At 39.4% G+C, this 21,096-nt stretch overlaps 1 protein-coding gene across 2 annotated transcripts; it reads right to left on the bottom strand.

The window, feature by feature from the left end:
* Positions 1–15: 15 nt before the first annotated feature.
* On the bottom strand, positions 16–21,096 carry GFM2 (GTP dependent ribosome recycling factor mitochondrial 2). Of its 2 annotated transcripts, none has more exons than XM_074569031.1 (21): positions 20,940–21,096; positions 20,106–20,195; positions 19,461–19,545; positions 17,613–17,658; positions 16,501–16,598; positions 15,341–15,466; positions 14,882–14,970; positions 13,593–13,681; positions 13,280–13,340; positions 12,999–13,184; positions 10,189–10,269; positions 9,323–9,471; positions 8,613–8,753; positions 8,432–8,531; positions 7,419–7,608; positions 4,343–4,419; positions 3,689–3,827; positions 3,356–3,541; positions 1,819–1,934; positions 1,399–1,581; positions 16–956 (listed from the first exon to the last, which is right to left on the bottom strand). In XM_074569031.1, exons 2-21 carry the CDS (start codon positions 20,166–20,168, stop codon positions 828–830), a joined length of 2,334 nt encoding a protein of 777 aa, XP_074425132.1. In that variant the 5' UTR covers positions 20,169–20,195; positions 20,940–21,096; the 3' UTR covers positions 16–827. The 2 variants fall into 2 exon arrangements, with proteins under 2 accessions (XP_074425132.1, XP_074425131.1); XM_074569030.1 differs by having other exon boundaries at positions 20,106–20,188; positions 20,940–21,051.

Genomic DNA, 21,096 nt, shown 5'->3' with positions numbered 1-21,096 from the left:
AAGATAAAGACACTATTCAAGTAAAGAGCAAACTGTCTTTTATTTTGGAGTATCTTATAATTTGACACTTTTCTATGCAACCAAACCACTACAACTTAAATCACTCATTCCTAAAGGTCAAAAAAAAAAAAAATTCCTCCCCCAACGTACTCCAAGGTGGTGGGGCAGGGATCACTGTCATGGGAGAACTCTGCCTTCCTTGTATTTTTTGCACAGGTCTTACTCAAATTGCAGAAGCATCCATTCTGCTTGCTAAAGCAAACTTGGGTATAAATTACCGCCAGTCCTGAACTCTGGTTCAAACTGGTTTCTAACAATACCGGAAGTAATGCCTACAGTTGCACTGTTTAAAATATTTATTAACCATGTTTTTTTATTCACCTGAAAACAAATCAAGATACAGACCGCCAGAATCGTAAAGTTATTTCATTTATAGACATAAACTTCACAAACTTTGCTTACTGAAGTAAGAAACAGTCCTAATCACATGTTAAGGTGCCCTTAGCGCCTATTTCTATGAAGAGGATTTGCATCAGTTCTCACTGCAGATATCTGCAAGAGAAGATTTTTGCAAGCAGCAAATTATGGTTGCATGTCTGGTTCAGCTGCTTTGCAATTACAAGGCTGTGCCAGAAGAACACAGTCTCTTGAACCTTCCCTTGGACAGTTAAAAGCACCGTCTACTCATACAGCTGCTAATTCATCATTTACCACAACCAGTTGGTCCCAGAAGAACATACTGGTGTACATGAGCAGGCTCCTGAAAATATCTTACAGGGATGATGGAAAATATCTTCATTGTTCTGCACAGTAAAGCAAGCACACAATCACACCAACCCCGTCCTCCTCTGAAGAAGCGCACTTTGCTCTTGACTGTTCAGGGCTTGGTAACTGGCAAGCTCCAAAGTGAAGGTTGCTGAGCCCGACGTTAGAGAACGCAAAACTGTTGAGTAGCCCTGGACAAAATGAAGAACACAGGTCACGCAATTTAGGATAAAGGGAAGATAAGCTGCTTAAGTCACAAAAGAGAGAGAGTGTCAGAAGTATACTGCAACATACTAATAAGTTATTTTTTTAATATTACTGTGTTAAAAGTGCAATACATGCATGAGTCAACCTAATTTTTAAAAAACTATTCTCTACTAAAACAAGTTTTACAGTATTTACTACTTCTCTAACTTACAGTTGAAAACTTGCTGGTGTAACAATCTGAATCGGGCACAAAAACACCACTAGATTTCTGGGCACTTGCTTCAGATTTTCAGTAATTAAAACAATAAAAAACATCCATTCCAAGTTTATTCATCCATAACAATAAGAAAAGTGAACTGAAGCCTTATTATTTTTCAACATATAAAAAACTAGATTTATTTTTTACTATTTAAGATAATTGCATACCATCATTTCTGCTAGTGGAACAGCAGCAACCACAACTCTGTTATCTTGACGACTCTGTATTTCCTGAATGCTACCTCTCCGCTGTGCAAGATCAGCGAGTGCTGCACTGAGATGATCTTCACTTACTGTGATCTCTAGGTTCATCAGGGGCTCCAGTATTTGTATACCAGCTTTTTTCAAAGCCTACGTGGAAGGGAAGAAGAGTTAACTTTTTTTTTTTCCCCCCAAACATTGACATAAATACTTACATAACTCAAGCTAACACTGCCTCTCAAACTCTCTACTTCCAAAAGCTATCAGGTCCCTAGCAAGGGCATTACATTGTCAGAGAAGAACAATTGCCTGATATTGATACCCATGTATTTTCCCAGTAGTACACTGTGCTGCTGTGTTCTACAGCAGCTTACAGCTTCACTGTACCTTTTGCATGCAACGGGAGACACAGGCTGATATCATTGTGTGGGAGGTGTCAGGATGCACCGTCAGTGATTGCAGTGTCACATCTATATCCTGAACTGGGAATCCAAGCAAGGGTCCTAGAAAACAAAAATAAAAAAAAAAGAGAAAAAGAAAAAAGCATATTTGTTTTTCAGAACATTAAGACGTATGCAAAAGAGTTTCAGGATTAATTCAGAGCTTCTCGCTTTCCTCTTCCCCTTCTCCTTCCCCTTCACCCCCCGCAAGGGCATGACTCATTTTGTTCCTCATTTTGTGATTTTGTCATTACCTGGCTTTGCATTCCTTTGTCTCTTCTGGCAGTCATACTTTCTTACTCTCTTTACCAAAAGCACAGATAATTTTCAGAACCAGAAGTTTCCGAGTGGGCTCATCCATACAGCCATTCCCAAAAATCTAAGGTTTTTTTAAGACATTGTAATAGCTAAAGCTTGTCTATTGAAACAAGACCTCATTGGAAAAAGCAGTGAAACCTTTTGTGTAACCAGGAGCCAGATGATCTTCTGTATTTTTCCTTTTCAACACAATGTGATCCCATCAAAGCCTGATACTAACCCACTACCAAAACTTCAGGATTAACTCAATTCCATGAGCGATGAACCACACAGAGTCCTAGCTACATTATCTCCATCCAACCCAGGACGCTCAACCAGACCAAAAACTATACTACACTGGATGGGAGGCCTGAACCTCACGTGAGGAAAAACACAGCTTTTTTCATACAGAGAACATGCCCAGATCCATTTTTTTTTTTAAACTACTTAATGGCATGAATTTTAGGCTGGAGACAGCAGAGTTCTCAAGTGCCTTCAAGGAACATGAAGAAAGCACGCAGTCAAGAATCATTCCACAGCCAGTGATGAGAAATGCTTTCCAACTCAACAAACCAACATGGAAAAAACACCTCATGCTGTTGCTTCTAGAGTAATTCTCATTGATCAGTCCACTCCCTGTTAATTTTACTGTAAGGAAGACTTTGGACACAAGTTATTAAATACTTCCTCTTTTTAATCAAATGTAAAAGACACTTTTAGTCCTTCAGAAATTGCGAAGTCCTATACTTTGCAATTAGGTAAGGCTTTTTATTTTATACTTCTGTGGATTTAACATAAATTTTAAAATAAAAAAATAAATTTGTAATTCTAATAGAAGTGTGGTATGTACATGTTGGCCTCTGAACCTGCTTCTGTCACATCACTGTGACATGATGTCAGCAAGTAAATGCCTCATCTCTTATACCAGATTAAAAGACAAACCAAAAGAACCCGAGGCTCACTGTTGAGTGACTGAGAAGAAATCAACCTTAAAACCAAAGGCATGCTGACTTCCGTTCCTGGTGTAGGGAAAGGACTGCTTGGCAATTTTTGTAGTTAAGGGAATTTCAGATTTTCTTTTGCATCTAATGTTAATATGTATTAGCTTTTAGTTTTCAAGCTATGAAGGAGTTTTTCCTCCTAGAAACATATTACAAGGCTTCTTACAGAAACGTTAGAGCAGTTACCTTGAATGCATGAATTTGTGATTCCGTTTTCTATAGCTCCTTGGAGTTCTTTGGGCAGCCCTTCAATGACACTCGCGGCATACTCAATGATGGGTTTTGTCGCTGCTCTCTCTCCTGACCTGGGCCTCACCTCTAACTCTGCAGTGACAAAGTGTCGTTTATCTCCTACTGTTTTGTCCAATGTATCTGTAGGGGGCGGGGGGGGGAAAAAAGCAAAGCAACCGTTTGGAAAAAAAACTAATAAAATTCATCTGAAACCACTCGTAAGATCATTTAAAGTACATCAAGTTACAAAACCAGAAACAAGATGTTCCTTCCATTCACTCATTTTACCTGTAGCTTGGGCAGCATTTAGGATGGTTTCTCTGTATGCTATTTGAAGAGGTCCCAAGTAAGTCTCAATTCCATATTCACGTTTGATTCGGTCATGAATGATTTCTATGTGTAGTTCACCCATGCCACAAAGAATAGTCTATTAAGAGAAAGTGAAGAGAGAAGATTTTAAACATGCAAAACTCAGGTTTTAATATAAACTGTTTAAGCAGTTTAATGCTGTTAATAGTCTCTTAGAAATATTTCAAATTCTAAGGAGCCTAGAGAAAAAACAGGACTGCCTGTTTTTTGTGACAGATCAGGTCATCTGACATAAACACCATATAAGTGAGAGGGTAATTATCACTACTGTGACCACTATAAAAAAAGGTCATCTTACATTATCTTAAAGACTGTGCAATTCAAACTTTTTTAAATACAGAACTGTCAAAAACATGCAAAGCACAGGATGACTTCCTCTACTCTGTAAAGCACAAGTGCACAAGGCTCCACTTCAGTTTGATGCACAGAACTTTGTACATTTATGATATGTACATTTAGAGAGTCCTTTTTTTCAAGCAAATCTCAATATGCAAATGAACTAAATGAAGGGTGGTGTTGGCAGTTCTTAAATAAAGCTTGATTATAAGGTGAGTAACAGAAGATTCATCTTACTTGTCCTGTGTCAGGATCTAGCTTCACTTTTAAACTTGGATCTTCACGCTGAAGGCAGCTCAATGCGTTATCTAAGTCTGTACATAAATATCAAACATTGTATCTAAAGAGACTTCAGTAATTTGAGAATCATAATGAATATCTAAACATCACGTTCCTCATAAGGTCAAATCTTAGAAGGAATCAAAAGGATCCTAGGGAAGCAGATTTTGGCAAACAGTCAACTCAAATTACAAGCAACTTGCAGCTTCCGATTCTCTCCAACAAATTAACTACACACTATAGAGTGCTTTAATTTAATTATTAAAAATACTATTTTCAGAGTGATATTTTGAACTTGTATGAAGACAGAATGGACCTATAAGTGTTTCATCAAGTCAATAAAAAGTACTGATCCCTTTTTACAGATAAGAAAAATTGTCAACTAACTTGTATATGATTTGCCTAACTATTTCAAGGTGAGTTCGACATGAAAAGGTTCAAATTTCTGATTCCCCAGTATCTTAACTGCTGAGGAAAGCAGCTACAGAATGATAAACTCACAGCTGAGACTGTATTTATCTGCCTTAGTCTTTGAAAAAAACCCAGCACAAACACCCACAAAACAAAACAAAACATCCAAACCCCCCAAAAACAGGCACACCTTACAACCCAGTGTCTCAGCCCACAGATATATTGCTCCAAATCTGCATTCTACCTTGCTCCATTCCATCATACTACACTGGTACTTGTCCGTCCTCCCCTTCACCCCTAACCAAGCTCAGCTTTGTTGTAATGAAGATACAGAGTTGAAAAGTATCTATTTCCAAAAAGAGTCATAGGATCATGGAATCATTTTGGTTGGAAAAGACCTTTAATATCATCCAGTCAAACCATTAACCTAATACTGTCAAGACCACCACTAAACCACGTACCTAAGTGCCACACAGTCTTTTAAATACCTCCAGGGATGGTGACTCAACCACTTCCCTGGGCAGCCCGTTCCAATGCTTGACAACCCTTTCCATGATGAAATTTTTCCTGATATCCAATCTAAACCTCCCCTGGTGCAACTTGAGGCCATTTACTCATGTCCTATCGCTTGTTACTTGGGAGAAGAGACCGACCCCCACCTCGCTACAACCTCCTTTCAAGGTAGTTGTAGAGAGTGATAACGTCTCCCCTCAGCCTCCTTTTCTCCAGGCTAAACAACCCCAGTTCCCTCAGCTGCTCCTCAAAAAACTTGTGCTCTAGACACTTCACCAGCTTCGTTGCTCTTCTTTGGACCAACACCTCAATGTCTTTCTCGTAGTGAGCGGCCCAAAACTGAACACAGTATTCAAGGTGGGGCCTCGTTAGTGCAAAGTACAGGGGGATGATCACTTCCCTAGTCCTGCTGGCCACACTATTTCTGATCCAAGCCAGGATGCTGTTGGCCTTGTTGGCCACGCGGGCACACTGCTGGATCAAATTCAGCTGCCTGTTGGCCAACACCCCCAGGTCCTTTTCCTCTGGGCATCTTTCCAGCCACTCTTCCCCAAGCCTGTAGCACTGCATGGGGTTGTTGTGACCCAAGTGCGAGACCCCGCACTTAGCCTTGTTGAGCCTCATACAGCTGGCCTCGGCCTGTCCAGATCCCTCTGTAGAGGGATCCTACCCTCATGCAGATCAACACTCCCACCCAACTTGGCATCATCTGCAAACTTACTGAATCCCCTCAACCAGATCATTGATAAAGACATTAAACAGAACTGGCCTCAATACCAAGTGCTGGGGAACACCACTTTTGTCTGGCCATCAACTGGATTTAACTCCATTCACCACAACTCTTTGGGCCCAGCTTTTTTCTCAGGGACACCTGTCCAAGCCATGAGCAGCCAGTTCTCCAGGAAAATGCTGTGGGAAACAGTGTCAAAGGCTTTACTAAAGTCCAGGTAGACAACATCCACAGCCTTTCCCTCATCCACTAGACGGGTCACCTTGTCATAGCAGATCAGGTCAGTCAAGCAGGACCTGCCTTTCATAAACCCATGCTGACTGGGCCCAATCATCCAGTTGTCCACCTCATGATAGCACTCAAGATCTAAATCTGCTCCATAACCTTCCCTGGCTCTCACGACAGACTGACAGGCCTGTTGTTCCCCGGATCCTCCTTCCAGCTCCTCTTGTAGATGGGAGTTATATTTGCTAACCTCTAGTCAACTGAGACCTCCCTAGTTAGCCAGGACTGCTGATAAATGACGGAAAGTGGCTTGGTGAGCACTTCCACCAGCTCCCTCAGTATCCTTGCGTGGATTCCATCCAGCCCCACAGACTTGTGTGTGTGTCTAAGTGGTGTAGCAGGTCGCTACTTCTATTGCATCATGGGGGCAGCTTCATTCTGCTCTCTGTCCCTGTCTTCCAGCTCAGAGGGCTGGGGACCCTGAGAACAACTGAACTATTAAAGGCCGAGACAAAGAAGGCATTAATTACCTCAGCCTCTCCCTCATCCTTTTTCGCTATGTTTCCTCCTGCATCCAATAAAGTCAAATAGAGTCAAATGGAACCAAGTCCTCTGGTACAGATTCTTGGGATAGGCAGTAAGATTACAGTTCACACTGCATGGGTGAACCCTAACTAGACACACAGAAATCTTGGTAAGTGAAGACTTCACACCATAGAGTAAAACTGTGAGTGCCAACTGAAAGAAAATGACATTTCAAGGTTATTTGTACTCAGGATATTATGTAGAGCATACCAGCGCGACTGCAGCAAAACTAAGCCTGACAGTAGGAAATGGAAGTGCCTCCATCTCTTTTTTCAAAATTAAGAACTACTACTATTCTAGACACAAAAACTAGAAAAGTATTACTACTAGTACTGCTTGATGTAGTAATAGCAAAGGATACTGACAAGCACACTCTAAAATACAACTTTTGTGCGAAACACCAAAGCTCTTTATTAGAGCACTAATTGATAAATTTGTGCAACTCACTCGTATCAATCAGGTGTGCATGTATTGGTGATGAGCTCTGCTCCTGACATATGAGAATATGGTTATGCTTAAATATCTCATTTGTAGAATATCTTGTGATATTGCTAGGTAGCTACATTGTACCTTGTTGTTTGGCCATTGAAGGAGGTTCAATTGTACAGAAGAAGACAGGGTCAGGGATCTCAACGCCTGCCAGCAGAAGGCTCTCTACATTGCTGGTAGACCTCTTCTCTCCCGCAGCATCCCTTCCAGCTCGGCGTGCTGCAGCTACTGCTGAAGCCTTTGACGATACTATGGTATCTCCAGTGGCACTCTAGAGATCAACACCCAGTGACCCACAAGACACAGACGAGTGAGAGAAGGGGATATGAAACAAAAAAACACCACACCAAAAAACTGAAAAAACCCCAAACCCACAAACCCTGACCATCTCTCTTCCTCAAAACCACTTGTGCTAAACTCCATTTATTTACTTATTTATAAACAATTACTCTCTCTTCATATAACTAAAATGATCTGGAAGAGGAAAAACTGTGCTCAAATTTAGACTAGCATTTCTTTGTCCAGTTCCCTGCATTTTAAATCTAGTTTACCAGTCAAGATACAAGGCACAAAGAACAGTACTGGTAAATGAAACTTCGCTTATGCATGACAAAGTTGGTTACATTTTAGAAAATCTGTGCAAATGAGATCTATGCAGCCAGTTCAGACAATAAAACACTGAATTCATAGACTAACAGAAGCAAGCATGAAACAAACTTATTTGAACTTAAGGTACACTTTTGCTTTTAGGTAACTTACTTGGAACATCACTCTCTTTCCCCACAGGAGGTCTCTCCATGGCATTACATTGTATTTTAAGAGTTACAATATAAATACAAGCTCAGAACCCTTTTAAAATACACCTTCAGTCTTCAGTCCTTTCCATGTAATCAGCATTGCATCTCCCAGGTCAATTACTGACATATGTACACTGTAATACTTCATTTTAGAAGGAAGTACCTGTACATGTACTTCAAATAAAGCAAGTTTACATATGTCACAATAATCAAGAATGTATCTGAGATACAATACTATAAAAGTGGAAAGCACACTAGTGAAACAAGCTCCTTTACAGGACCAGTATTTTCCATTACCTGTTTTAACCCAACAGTAAGGGCAATGTTGCCAGGCATTAGCGATGGTATTTCAATTTGCTGATCAGCAAAAGGCAGGAGCAGCCGGCTCATTCTCTCCCTGAAAATGAAGTTCTTTTATTACTCAGGACTTTAGCAGATACTCCAATGCTCCACTAAACCACACCTCCATCTTACTCACGTGCAACTTTTGTTAATATTATATACAGCTGATTGAGGTTTCAGTGAACCTGAGTAAACGCGAATGAAAACTAGTGGTCCACGACATTTATCATGGAGAACTTTAAACGCTAGGGCACACAGGTCATCCTTGTACCATTGTCTGCAAAATAAAAAGCACAACAAAAAGCATACTTGTAGGATTAATCCACTCAAACTCACGTTTACCTAAATTTCCACTCACTTAAGAAGCAGTATTTTTCCTATTGTAATATTAATAGAAGTAGATTTTTTAGAAGTCTTAATTTATTCCGAAAAGTATAGTAATGTATAAGTAGTATATGTATATATATATATAGTAGTATATATATGTATAAAGTATAAGTAGTTCTAGCTCCAGCAGGATACATGTCATGTGACTCAGCCAATACTAAAGATGATCCCTAGACCTTAATTTTGTAAAATGGCAATATCCTCAGATTAAAAATAGACTTTAGAACTCTAAAGTGCAAGTTTGACAACTGAAGATAAATACATACAATTCCAGTAGCACTGACCAAAGCAGGTTCAGCACTCAAGCGTATTTTTACGTCCACACAGCTTTACTGTTATTTAATACCTAAAAACAGTAAACATTTTTAAAGACAGGAATGTTTTGTTAATATTTTTCCTTTTATGCTTTCCTACTTAATTTTTCTTTTTTCCGGACCCTCCTTTCCTCCCTGTACTTACAGAAACTCATATGAACGCTCATTAGGTGCAGGCAAGTACATAATAATAGCATCCAGTAATGGCTGCACTCCTTTGTTCTTCAGTGCGCTGCCACAGAGTACAGGTACAGCTTTCTGAGCTAGTGTGACTCTGCGGATAGCAGACTGTAACTGCAAAAAATAAGTATTTTCTGTTAACATGTGAACTACATTTTAGCCTAAATTGTATTCCAGCTATCAGGTGTTGCTAACAAATCCCACAAAGTTAAAAAATATGCTTGTAAATATAACATCACTCATCCAAATTCTTTTCACTGCTTCTAATGAACTCCAAACTCAAATGTTTAGATGCTAAAACAGAAGACACTGCTTTTAAAATACCTAAACATTTCATGCAGATCTGCAGCCATTCTTGTTCTAACAGTCCTTTTAATCCAGAATGTCGTACCCCGCCACTTTCAACACGCAGGGTCTGAAAATCCAACCAATTCACAACAGTTGTTACTTTTGTTGGTAAGAATCAGCAACTCAGACACAAACTGCTGAGTCTACCTGGAAATTCCATTCACCTTTCCCTAAATTTTTTTGCAGCATCCTAACATTCAAAAAAACCACCAACCATACCTTCTGGAACAAAGGCACCCTACTTTTAAAACTGTGCCTAGCATGTCTCAGAATAATAGTTAATGCATTATTGTATACAGTTCATACTAAGCTTGAATATGCTTTGTTCTAAATACACAGTACTGTAAATTCACTACAAAAGCTGGTGTGATATTTTTGTTGTTGTTGATAAAAAATGCACATCTGCCCAAGGAAGAAAAACCCAGCCCTTCAGAATAACGTCTGGTAAAAAATTGTTTATAAATAATGAAATGTAAAAATTACCTTGTCAGCTGGTATGGAGTCAAAGTTTTCACTATATTCTCCTAGAACCAGTTCAGCAAATTCATCATCCAGATCTGCAACCTTCAACAGAATAGTTCGTTATTACTTGGCATACAGCAGTTTCACAGACAAATCACAAATCTTAGTTATTTAGGATATACAGCTAAACAGAGCAGGAACAAAGCCTTATATATCAGAGATCACAAAATCAAACCACGGAAAATTATGGAAATGAAGGTTTCAAGAAAGAAGAAGGGAAAAAAATTAAAAATCAACTTATAAAGCCGCTGTCAAGCAAAACATCAGTTGGAGTGAGAATGCTTGCACTTCTCTCAAACTCAAAAAACCTGCAGCCATACAGTGACAGCCATAAAGGGTATAACTGAATGCACTTCAGATCTGCAAACAAGGTAAAGTCTGAAGTAAGCAGCAAGTAACCTTTTCGAACCAATATATACACAGCTGGAAAAAAAACAGACAAGCCTTCAGGGCATTTTGACCTTCTGCATGTCAAATGCTTGTAGGTCCAAGAGCTCATCTGTGTTTTCAAACTGTACCACTTAGCTTGACAAATAAATTAAGCACTCTTTAAACCTGCTTTCACTGTCATAGATCCAGGACACCCAACGTGCAGGAAGGCACTTTGCCCCCTCTAGTGGCTAGGACAGCAATTGAACAAATACTGAAATGAATCATCGATAAGCAATTACAAGTCTAATCAAGCTGATAGTTGAAACATAAGACATAAAGGAAAGTGTTCATTTAATTAAGTGAAAGCAAGTGTGCAAGATGACTGGTATTCGAACTACTAAATTTTACACTGTTTCTGATAAGGAGTGTCAATAGGATACAAAGCACATTAAAGTATTTTATGAACACAAAGTTATCTCAATTATCGCACTACTGGTCCACCCCTTCCTGGTTAAGGAGGGGCCCAGAAACCAAAGGAAAAAAAACAACATTGTTCTTAGAAAGCCTTCTATCTCACAATACATTACTTAAGATAAGAGGCTGAATGATAACACCCCCATTTAAAACCTGGAAATTTTGAAAACCAGATTGTGTATGTGTTTTACTTAACTCAGAGCAATATAAAATATATCTCTCCGATTCTGATGTTTCAAAGGAAACTGAAAGCCTAGCACCATCTTTTTATGCACTTGCACAGTGTTATTCAAAGTTGTGTGGAGGGCAGCTCTTCTGCAAAACGGATCAATATCTAAGATAAACATAGTTGTTAACCTCCCAAATTTTGCTTATAAAAGTATGCATTCAAATATAATCAGTACTACAATTTAAAGTTGTATATAAACAAATCAAATGTAATAAAAAAACCCAACCCTTTTTACTTGGAGAGAAGACTTGCTTAGAGTGTCTCAAGTACAAGCAAATATTCCAATATCATTACCTAAATTACACAAAACAATGTCAGACCTTAAAATGCCAGCTGAGGGAGAAGAAAAACACTCTGGACAAATTATTTCAAATGTTCCGCACTGCTCTATAGTCAATTTTTTCTTTTACTTCCATTAATTCTTCCATTCTTCACCCCTTCTAAACTGCCAGCTGTGCAAAATGGGGTATCAAGTAGATCAAGTTTCTATTAGCTTTCTTAGCTTCACAATATGACAATCTACGTTAAAGAAAGAGTTACACTGTTCTTTTCTCATCTCTCCCATGGACTTTTTGGATGGATCCGGAAAAGGATTTATGGTGGGATTCAGCTGCCTCTAACATAATATTTAACACCATCTTGACCAGCCTGCAACATCCCATCCTGCTTCTAGCTGACACTCCAGAAGGGTATGGACATCCTGCAGGTTCTGGGTCACATATGCCAGGCCTCACGTGAATATACCAAGTATCTTTTGGCACCTAAGACAGTACAAGATGCCATGTTAGCCAACTGAATACTAAATTTAGTGTCTGCTTTCTTCACTTCTCTATTTTAAAGCAGGGAGTATTTTTCATTTTACACTTACATTGCACAGCCAGGGAGCCCAACTCTATATTTAGCATGTTTTGCCATCACATATTAACATTTCCAATGTGCATTAAGCATCTTTGACAGATGGGAAGGAAGTGAAGAAAATCTGAAATTCCCCTCTGATACAGAGCGGGTATCAACTAGCTAGGATCCTGCTAGGGTCCTGCTGGACAAGCGAGCATGAGTCAGCAGTGTCTCCTTCCAGTGACAAAGGCTAACAGCATACCAGGCAGCACCAGCAAGAGCATAGCCAGTGGATCAGGGCAAGTGGTTAGTATCCTCTACCCTGCCCTTGTGAAGCTGCATCTAAAACACTGTCTGCTTTTAAGTTCCCCAGCACAAAAGAGACTGATGGTGCAAAGTCCAGTGGAAAACCACTGAGGTGGCTGGAGTGCAGCCGGAGGCACGGAGAGATGGGTTTGACTTGGAGAGGCTGAGGCAGGATGCAAATGCTGCCTCTTGGTACTTGAAATGGTGGTGGTGGTGGGCCTGCTTCAGAGAAAACATGGACAGATTCTTCTCAGAGGTACAACAAGGAAAGAACAAGCCACATTGTCGCAGGTTGCAACACAGTAAATTCCCGTTGAACAAAAAGAAATAACGTTTGACTACAAGGATGATCAAGCACTGGGACAGGCTGCCTGGACAGACTGTAATCACCATCCTTAGAGACTTGAAAACTGAACTGAACACGGCAGGAGCAACCTGATGTAAATTAGCAGGTCACTGCACCAGACACCTCCAGCAGTCCCTTTCAGACTATTTTTTCTACTGTTCTAAATAACGGTTTTAAATATATTATGTATTTACTTTAGAACTTTACTTGTTCTATTAAGGCATTTCTGGCATCCTGGACTTCTTGGAACAGGCTGGGATCATCAGCCTCCAGAAGCAGCTTTTGCTCAAAATTTTTTCCATCATCCAAATCAGAAGTAGGTTTCCAAATTATTTTTTCCTTAGTTACGATATCAACCAGTCCTCTGAAGGTCTTGGCTTCCCCAATGGGCAACTGCAAATAGAGAGGAGATTTTAGACAGTTGCAAAAAATTAAGAAAGGAGTACCACCTGAAAGAAAGCAAATGAACATTTAATTTCTAAGCTTACCTGTAAAAGCAAAGGTTTCGCCTTCAACTTTTGTTTGATACTCTCAACAGCATATGTAAAACTATATTAAAACAACAGATATTCAGTTACACAAATCATAACGATATAGTAAAATAGGTTTACTGTTCCTTCTTTACAGCAAAAATTCCTCCTAAAGTTACAGAAAAATATGATGTGCATAATCATATATATGATGTATATAGTAGGTATTAACATAATTGGCTTGGTCTATGCTTAATAGAAAAACTTTAACTTGATTAGATACATTCTCTTACAAAGCTTTTAGCAATGATCAAAATAACTGTCTAAATACCTTGCCCTGGTTTTGTCCATCTTGTTCAAAAAGCAAATTCGTGGTATCTGATGTTTGTCTGCTTGTCTCCACACTGTCAGAGTTTGGGCCTACAGCAAAAGACAAAATGGAAATATTAGTGCCGATAGACAAACTATACACTCCCCAACACCACTGAGGGACCAAGTTCAGAGTACAGAAGGGAACTGTGCTGAATGCATTGCAACAATCCTGCATCTAGCAGCACAGATGAACAGAAGCAGCTTTGTCGCATCTCTTCTCTCAGCTGCAGTCATTCCCCATCCTTCACTAAGGGCACACAGGCATATGGGCAAGGGAACGTGGAGAGAAACTAAACATTACAGGGGATATATATGGAAAAAAACTCAGTAGAGACTTAAGACTTTATTGCCAAGATACTTGAGCACACACAGGCAAGAATTTCTGTGGCTACACATACAAAACTAAAAACTACTGTGGTTTTGCTAATAATTGTGTACTGCTGAGCCATTTATGATTGCATTTTTACTTGAAAGTTAAAACAGGTATATATGAAAATCAGTTCAGATTCAGAAGTAGTCTCTTACCAATACATGAAAATAACGCAAGAATTTCCTACACAGTTTTAGAAAAAAACCAAACAAGCAGATCTAATTTTTTTGTTGTTGGGGGTGGGGGCTGTTACTCAGTTCAGGTTCATATATGAGAGTACTTAAATGCTTTCCAATAGTACGTTAAATAATGTGACTCACACTGATCAAGAGTTCTCTCATCCCTCATGTAGGAAAAAGGTATGTCCCATGGAACACAGTGATTTCACAGCATGTAACTTTTCTACAGGATTGAACTAAAACTTCTCATGCTATAAAGTCAAATTCCAGCCTGCCTCCACATTTTCTGCACTACGCTCCAAAGGGCACGTTACATGGGACATTGGGGAGGGAGAAATTCTGGCTGAAAATTACTCATTTTCTACATAAAAGCTGAGAATGAGAAATGAACAGATATTAATTTCTTTCCACTGGTGGGGGAAGCCAGAAGTATTCACCGCAGTCAACGTTTGTAAAGGACAGCAACAAAACAACAAAAACCCCTCAGCATTTAATGGGAATCCCAATTATTTGCCCCTTATTACCATGGAAATTCACGTACACTACAGGACTCGAAATTAAATGCTCATCTTCCTGAAGGTGAATTTTGACCAAAGCATTAAAAGAGATAATACAGACTGACATCTCTGTACGATTATTATTATTTCAATCTGATTTCAGTCATTAGAATAAATAAATAAATCCACTAGTTATTTTTACCTCAACACCAGCTGAAGCGTCAAACACTGCTACAGCTCCATCCAGGACTCTCAAACAACGCTCAACTTCCACTGTAAAGTCCACGTGACCTAAAAAACAATCCTCCTTTTATACCATCATAATTCAAACAGGTCATTACAATTTTTTTCATTTTTTTTTAAATCATGTCAAAACAACACTGTCTTTACTTGCAGAGAAATACACCCATCAGTCCTTGAAACTCAAAAAATTGTTACACTGCAATCCCAGCACTAAGAGCAATTTAGTGTGGAAATGTCTGAGCTCACTGTAAACAAGACAGATTAGGCACCAGCGAACAATAATTAGTCAAAGCTGAACAGAGCTCAGTACAGGCCTTTTTACTGCCGCAATTAAACCAATTAAATATTGTACCATATCTAAAACCAAGACTTATGTTCCACAACACCCCACCTCGTGAGTACTGCTGAAGTCTAGTACCTGGGGTGTCAATCAGATTGATCCTGTAGTCCTTCCAGTCAAAGGTAACAGCAGCGGACTGAATGGTAATACCACGTTCTCGCTCCTGTACCATAAAATCTGTCACTGTGTCCCCATCATCAACATCTGCGACAAGGGAGAAGGGTAACAGTTGTGTAGGTAAATAACTCAAAAGCCGAAATTGCGTTGGAATACAGATGCTGAGAGACATTTGGAAATATTGTTCCTTTTATATATGTATAAGCTGTGAAAACTAGTCTTTTTCAGAAAATGATACTTTACCCAGGCCCCCTTTCCAGCGAACAAATACCCTGTAAGTCAAAGACAAGCAATTCCAACAACCTTTTTGTTGATCTTAATCCTAGTAACACCATGAGAACTTGAAAACTAAAGCAAAGTCCAAAATCACGAATAAACTAGTTTAAAAAAAACTGGCTGCATTCACTGTATGGAATTTGGCTGACATTTTAAAATTTAGTAACGAAAAGGTAATTGAGAAAGTTTTTTTTAAAAAAAAATAATCAAAAAACCAAACCAAACAAGTAAGAGGTTGGGTTTTGCTTCGGTTTTTGTTTTTTGTTTTTTTTTTTTAATTTTAATAAAAAGAGACGTAGTTCCACATTTTTAAAGAAGGCCACCAAGTTCAACCACTCCACAAGCCTAACATCATCTACCATTCTCACACACAGTAGGGAATAGGGAATTAAATTTAAAAGGTCAAAAGGTAGCACAAATGGAGGCTGTTGTGACCTTTTCAATCTTGAAGAATTCTGTGAGAATTGTTGAAGCAAGGAATTCTTCCCATGTTATGGCTTCCAAAATAAATGGTTACACTTTGTAAATCTGGTTTCTTTACAGGTCAAAAGAGAACTGAAGAAACAGCTTTACCAGAACGGCCAACAAGTAAAACAAGAAGAACCTCTAATTAAATACTAAACAAATCAACACACTAAAAGAAAGATATGAACCAATGATTTTTCAAAGTACAACTGCCTTAGAACGTAATGGAATGTGCATTAAGATTTCATTATATCGCAGCACAACTTTGGAACAACTGCCTTCTACGATAAGTATTCCACCAGCGACCTCTAACTGCATGGCATGTTATTGTACACTATTAAATCTCTCAAACCTCCTGAAATACAAAAAGTATTTCTAACCTCCAAGTGTTCTTATGTATCCAGAATAATACAGCATTCTCTCTGTTGTCGTAGTTTTCCCTGCATCGATGTGGGCCATAATGCCAATGTTTCGGATTCTGCGTGAAGCAAAGACATTGCTTTTACTGAGGTAATTTTTTTATTCAGTCATACTGTTAGTGGCATAAACACTTAATATTCACTGAGAACAGCATAACAGATGAATAACATTTTTCCTCTGTTGCATATCTGAAACAGCGTGCATTCTGACACTGAAATATGTTAGTATTGAAATGGTGGATTTTCTTCATATCAGTAGTACTCAAGAGTTTTGGAACAGGTTTCCACGCTTCACTTCACGGTAAGGACACTTCTTGGCCTCATCCTCCCCCATCTGCCCTCCCCACAGACATAAGCAGCCCCCCCACCCTCTCATCCATGACAATCCCTAACCCCCGGTGCCCAAAACAATCCATTGCATATATAGCCTTTATGCCCCAAATACAGCATCCAAATTCCCATGAAGTTGTCCTTGATTCTGTTCAGCCAAGCCTTCCTTTCTGAAGGACCTCGCCAGTAGCTTCCAAAATGGCTTTACTAACTGCACATCACAGGCTTGCGCTCAGCCCCTACATTCACCGTTAATGCCAGATGAAGTTGCCCTCAGGAGAGAAGCAGCCTTCCAAGGGAACTTCAGCCACAAGCTATTTCTTCAGCAGCTCAGCCCCTAATTACTTTGTCCTCGCTCCTGATGTCCTTATCTAGCACAGCTGCATGCTCCCATGAACACAAAGCACACAGCCCTGCCCACAGCAATGGTCCAGCTGCCAAGGCATCCCCTTCCCCTCATTCAGCTCCCAGCAGGCCCCATGGATTTGGAGCTTCCCCAAAAGCCCGGTTTTGGTTCTGATGATGCAGAACCAAAGTCCAAGAGACAGTCCAAGGCCTCTCTGACACCAATATCCATTCTATATTGAAATGTCAGAAGGGTAAAACTAAGGAAGTTCTAACTTTAATTTAGAATATGCGTATGAACTATGGATGTGACGGGCATAGCAATAACCTGTGACTTTTTATCGCATCAATTGCTCTGACTGCCAGTTACATCCAAAAAATAAGGTAGCATAACATACCTGGATATATGAGGATTAATGACAGAACGCAGAGACTTAACATCTCCTGGAGACAAACAAAACAATACAACAATTTGTAAGACTGATCCCAATGTAGAAAGGATAGATTTTAACAGAATTAAATATATTTAAGAAAACTCCCAACAAAATTATTTAAAAAAAAAAAAAGATTCAGAGCCACAACTCACAACAATCCATAATCTCTACCACCTCAAATTTCTAAAGATATGTACTTAATTTTCAATAAATATCTCTCTCTTAAAAAAGAAGAGAAAATCTTCAAAACAGCTGTAATTTAAAAAAAAAATAGGAAAAAGCCAACACATAGAAGTATCATCAGCACAGTAAAATCTCCCTCCGCAGAATTAATAGCAAAATATGCGGCAGTTCAATACAACTATAACACTGACATTCATCTAAACTGGCTATTAGATAACAAATTTCAAAAGTAATTTCTCCTTTAAACACTGAAGCTAGACAGCATAATTCTCAGGGAGAAAACGCAAAGTGACCTACGTTAAGAAAACACGTGACTGAGGAGTTTTAAACATATATTTTCTTGAAAGAGATTTCCTCTCTCACATCCTCTTTAGTTGAAAAATAAGCTGCCAAGTTAAAAGTTCATGAAACCAATCCATAATTCATATACTCAAGCCATTTAAGTTGTGCTTCAGGAACTCACTACTTTAGTTTATCTTTGACAGACCAAACAGAATTCAACAATATTTGAACTAACATTCCTTAACCACCTACAGATAATCCCCCTTACCAAAGAGACATTAAAGAGGCATCCTATAGGTTAATGTCTCAATAAGGAGAAAGACTGAAGCAAGGCAGCAGGCTGGAAATTCAACACCACCCCGCCCCCCTAAATAAAAACTCCAACTAACACTGTCTTTTTCCCTTCAGTTTCTAAAATAACCCACAAAACAACACATTAGTATGTTTGAGATTTCTTGCTTGTCTTCTGGTGTATGGAATGAACGTGACATTTGCCTCCACGTGACACACTGAGGTATTCTGCGCAGCAAAACCGGACATAAATACAGCAGACAGCAAGGACATTGCAGAGGCAACTACACAGAAACAGTGACACGTAGCAACAGAGACTGCATTGACATTAGCAACAAAGAGTAAGTCGTCCTCTGAGGTACATGACTGCAGCTTACAGACTTTTGCTAAGACACACAGTGCTGAAAATATTAACAATTTTTTTTTTTTAAAAAAAGAAGTTGGCTACCAACCAGTTACCAATTTCCTCCTGTCTCCATCTTGATGTAGAAAAAGCAGCCCTGACTCCCAACACGACCTTGTATCAACTGATTTCCATTCAATCTGCGTCAATACTCAAAAACCAGCAAAAATTCCTTCTAATTTAAATTTTGTTTTTGAAGGATCTTATTCTTTTTACTAGCTCTTATCCTGAGTCTGGAAAGAAAATACACTAATGATAAATTAAACCTCCTATTTCATCAGAGTCCTGTCTTTCTCCCCTTGTCCAACATGCTGGCTATCATCAATTACTTGATAACCAATAAGTAGGTCAGGCAACTAGACGGGGGTTCCAGCGCATTTCACAACTGACCTGATTTCCTGTGCAGCTGTATCTTTTCTTTTTATTGTTTTCTAATGGCTTTATACTATACATCCACTAAGAAAAGAGCAGCAATACAAAACACTTCTTTTCAGTCCTTGAACCTTTTAACTGCTCTGAGCTTCATACACCTTCACATACATACAAATCCTATAAATAATGACCAAAAGAATACAATAATACACAAGATAGAAAGCATTCTTACTTATTTTTAGACTAATCCTTATGATTAAGAATATAATTCAAATTTATACCTGGCGGAGAACTGTAATTTCGTAGATTGCCATTTTGCTGTGTCACACTTATGACTCTGAATTTTGACTTTCTGAAATACAGATGCTTAAAAAGAAAAAAAAAATCATATAGAACACTTATCACTAAAAGTAATTATTTTGTAGCTACCTTTTTACCAGTTGTAGAGAGCTAAACTGAAAAGAAATATCTACAAGAACTGATACTGTTGTTAGGTATTTAAATAAGCTCAAAATACTGGCTATTTGGAAGCTGAAGCATGAAGATGGTAGCACCGAGGTTTAAATCAAGTCCAATCCCACAATTATTTGGGAAATCCAGTAAAAATCTATGACAGCACGAAAACATGTTGTCAGTAGCCAAAATATTTTAAATAAGTCTAATTATTTGTGTAAATAACATAACTCTAACAATGACAACTGTTAGGTAATCAAAATCAGAGATAACTAAAAAAGTTTACAGAAAAAATTACAAATTGAACTTCCACATTCTGACCTATATTACGTCCAATTTCAACATGAAATTATGCATTGTTTATATATCAATTTTTAAAAGAAAAACAAAAAAAAAATTTAAACGTTTCCTCAGACTAACTCGAGTGTTTCTTTTGCCCACAGAGAAGTCTCAAAATTTGTGAAAAAGTTTACCTTACTGCACAAACTGGATGATTTCAATGCGTTCACTGGAAATTTCCTCATACATCTCAACATTCTGGGTCCCGTTTCTAAAACTGTTCCCTGCCAAGGTAAGTAAACATCGCATAACACATTTATGATGGGAAGTAGGTAACCACATTACTTTCACACAAATCAATCAAAAAACTGTTTTTCAACTTAGATCAGGTTGCTATTCTTCAGGTTACTGCTCTTCAGGTTAAATCGGTGTCAGATCTGTAAAAATAATGTTATTAAGCCTTAAAAATGCAGCATAAAGGCAAGCTCACAAACACTAAGTGTATTTCTCAAAGAAATCTGCCAACAGTAAAGCAGAAACACTAACACCAGCGTTTACACTCATGCTCAGGTAAACTCTAGAGCACCGACTGACGACCAGTGAAGCGTAAATAGCTCTTCTGGTCTTGACGGAGGAAGGGAGAGCTGGGAAAAAGTGCGTGTTTGGGGCAAAAATAACAGAAAATACTAGATACCACGAGATTTTAAGCATCGCTAAACCCAGCAGGACGCAAAGCCCAAGCGCAGAAGCTTCACGAGCGTTCCTAGCTGGCCGCTGCGTGACTGAAGGAGACACCGACACCCGGCTCCAGTTATTTTATGCTTCGTGGGGGAGTTTCACAATAAAGGGAAAGCAGCCTGCACGCAGGCCCGCTTCCACCCCACACGCACGCACGCACACCCGCTAGGCCCCTACCGCCCTTCGCCGCCCAGGGCAGCGGGGCGGCAGCGCTCCCCTCACACGGCCCAGCCCAGGCAGCCGCTCCACAAGCCAACGCCGCCACCCCACCCCCAACCCGCGTTACGAACCGCCGGACGAAGAGGTTTAACAGGGCCAAAGCTTGGCCTGCGCCCCGGGCCCTGCCGGGAGAGCCGCCATGCCGCCGGAAAGCGTGCTCCTTCTTCCTCTCCCCGCTGCCTAAACCTCCCTCCCGCCGTTCCGCCCCGCCGTCCCGACCTCACAGAC

Source organism: Larus michahellis, chromosome Z, assembly GCF_964199755.1.
Source record: "Larus michahellis chromosome Z, bLarMic1.1, whole genome shotgun sequence".
Lineage (NCBI taxonomy): Eukaryota > Metazoa > Chordata > Aves > Charadriiformes > Laridae > Larus > Larus michahellis.
This window is presented reverse-complemented; position numbering and strand designations above follow the sequence as displayed.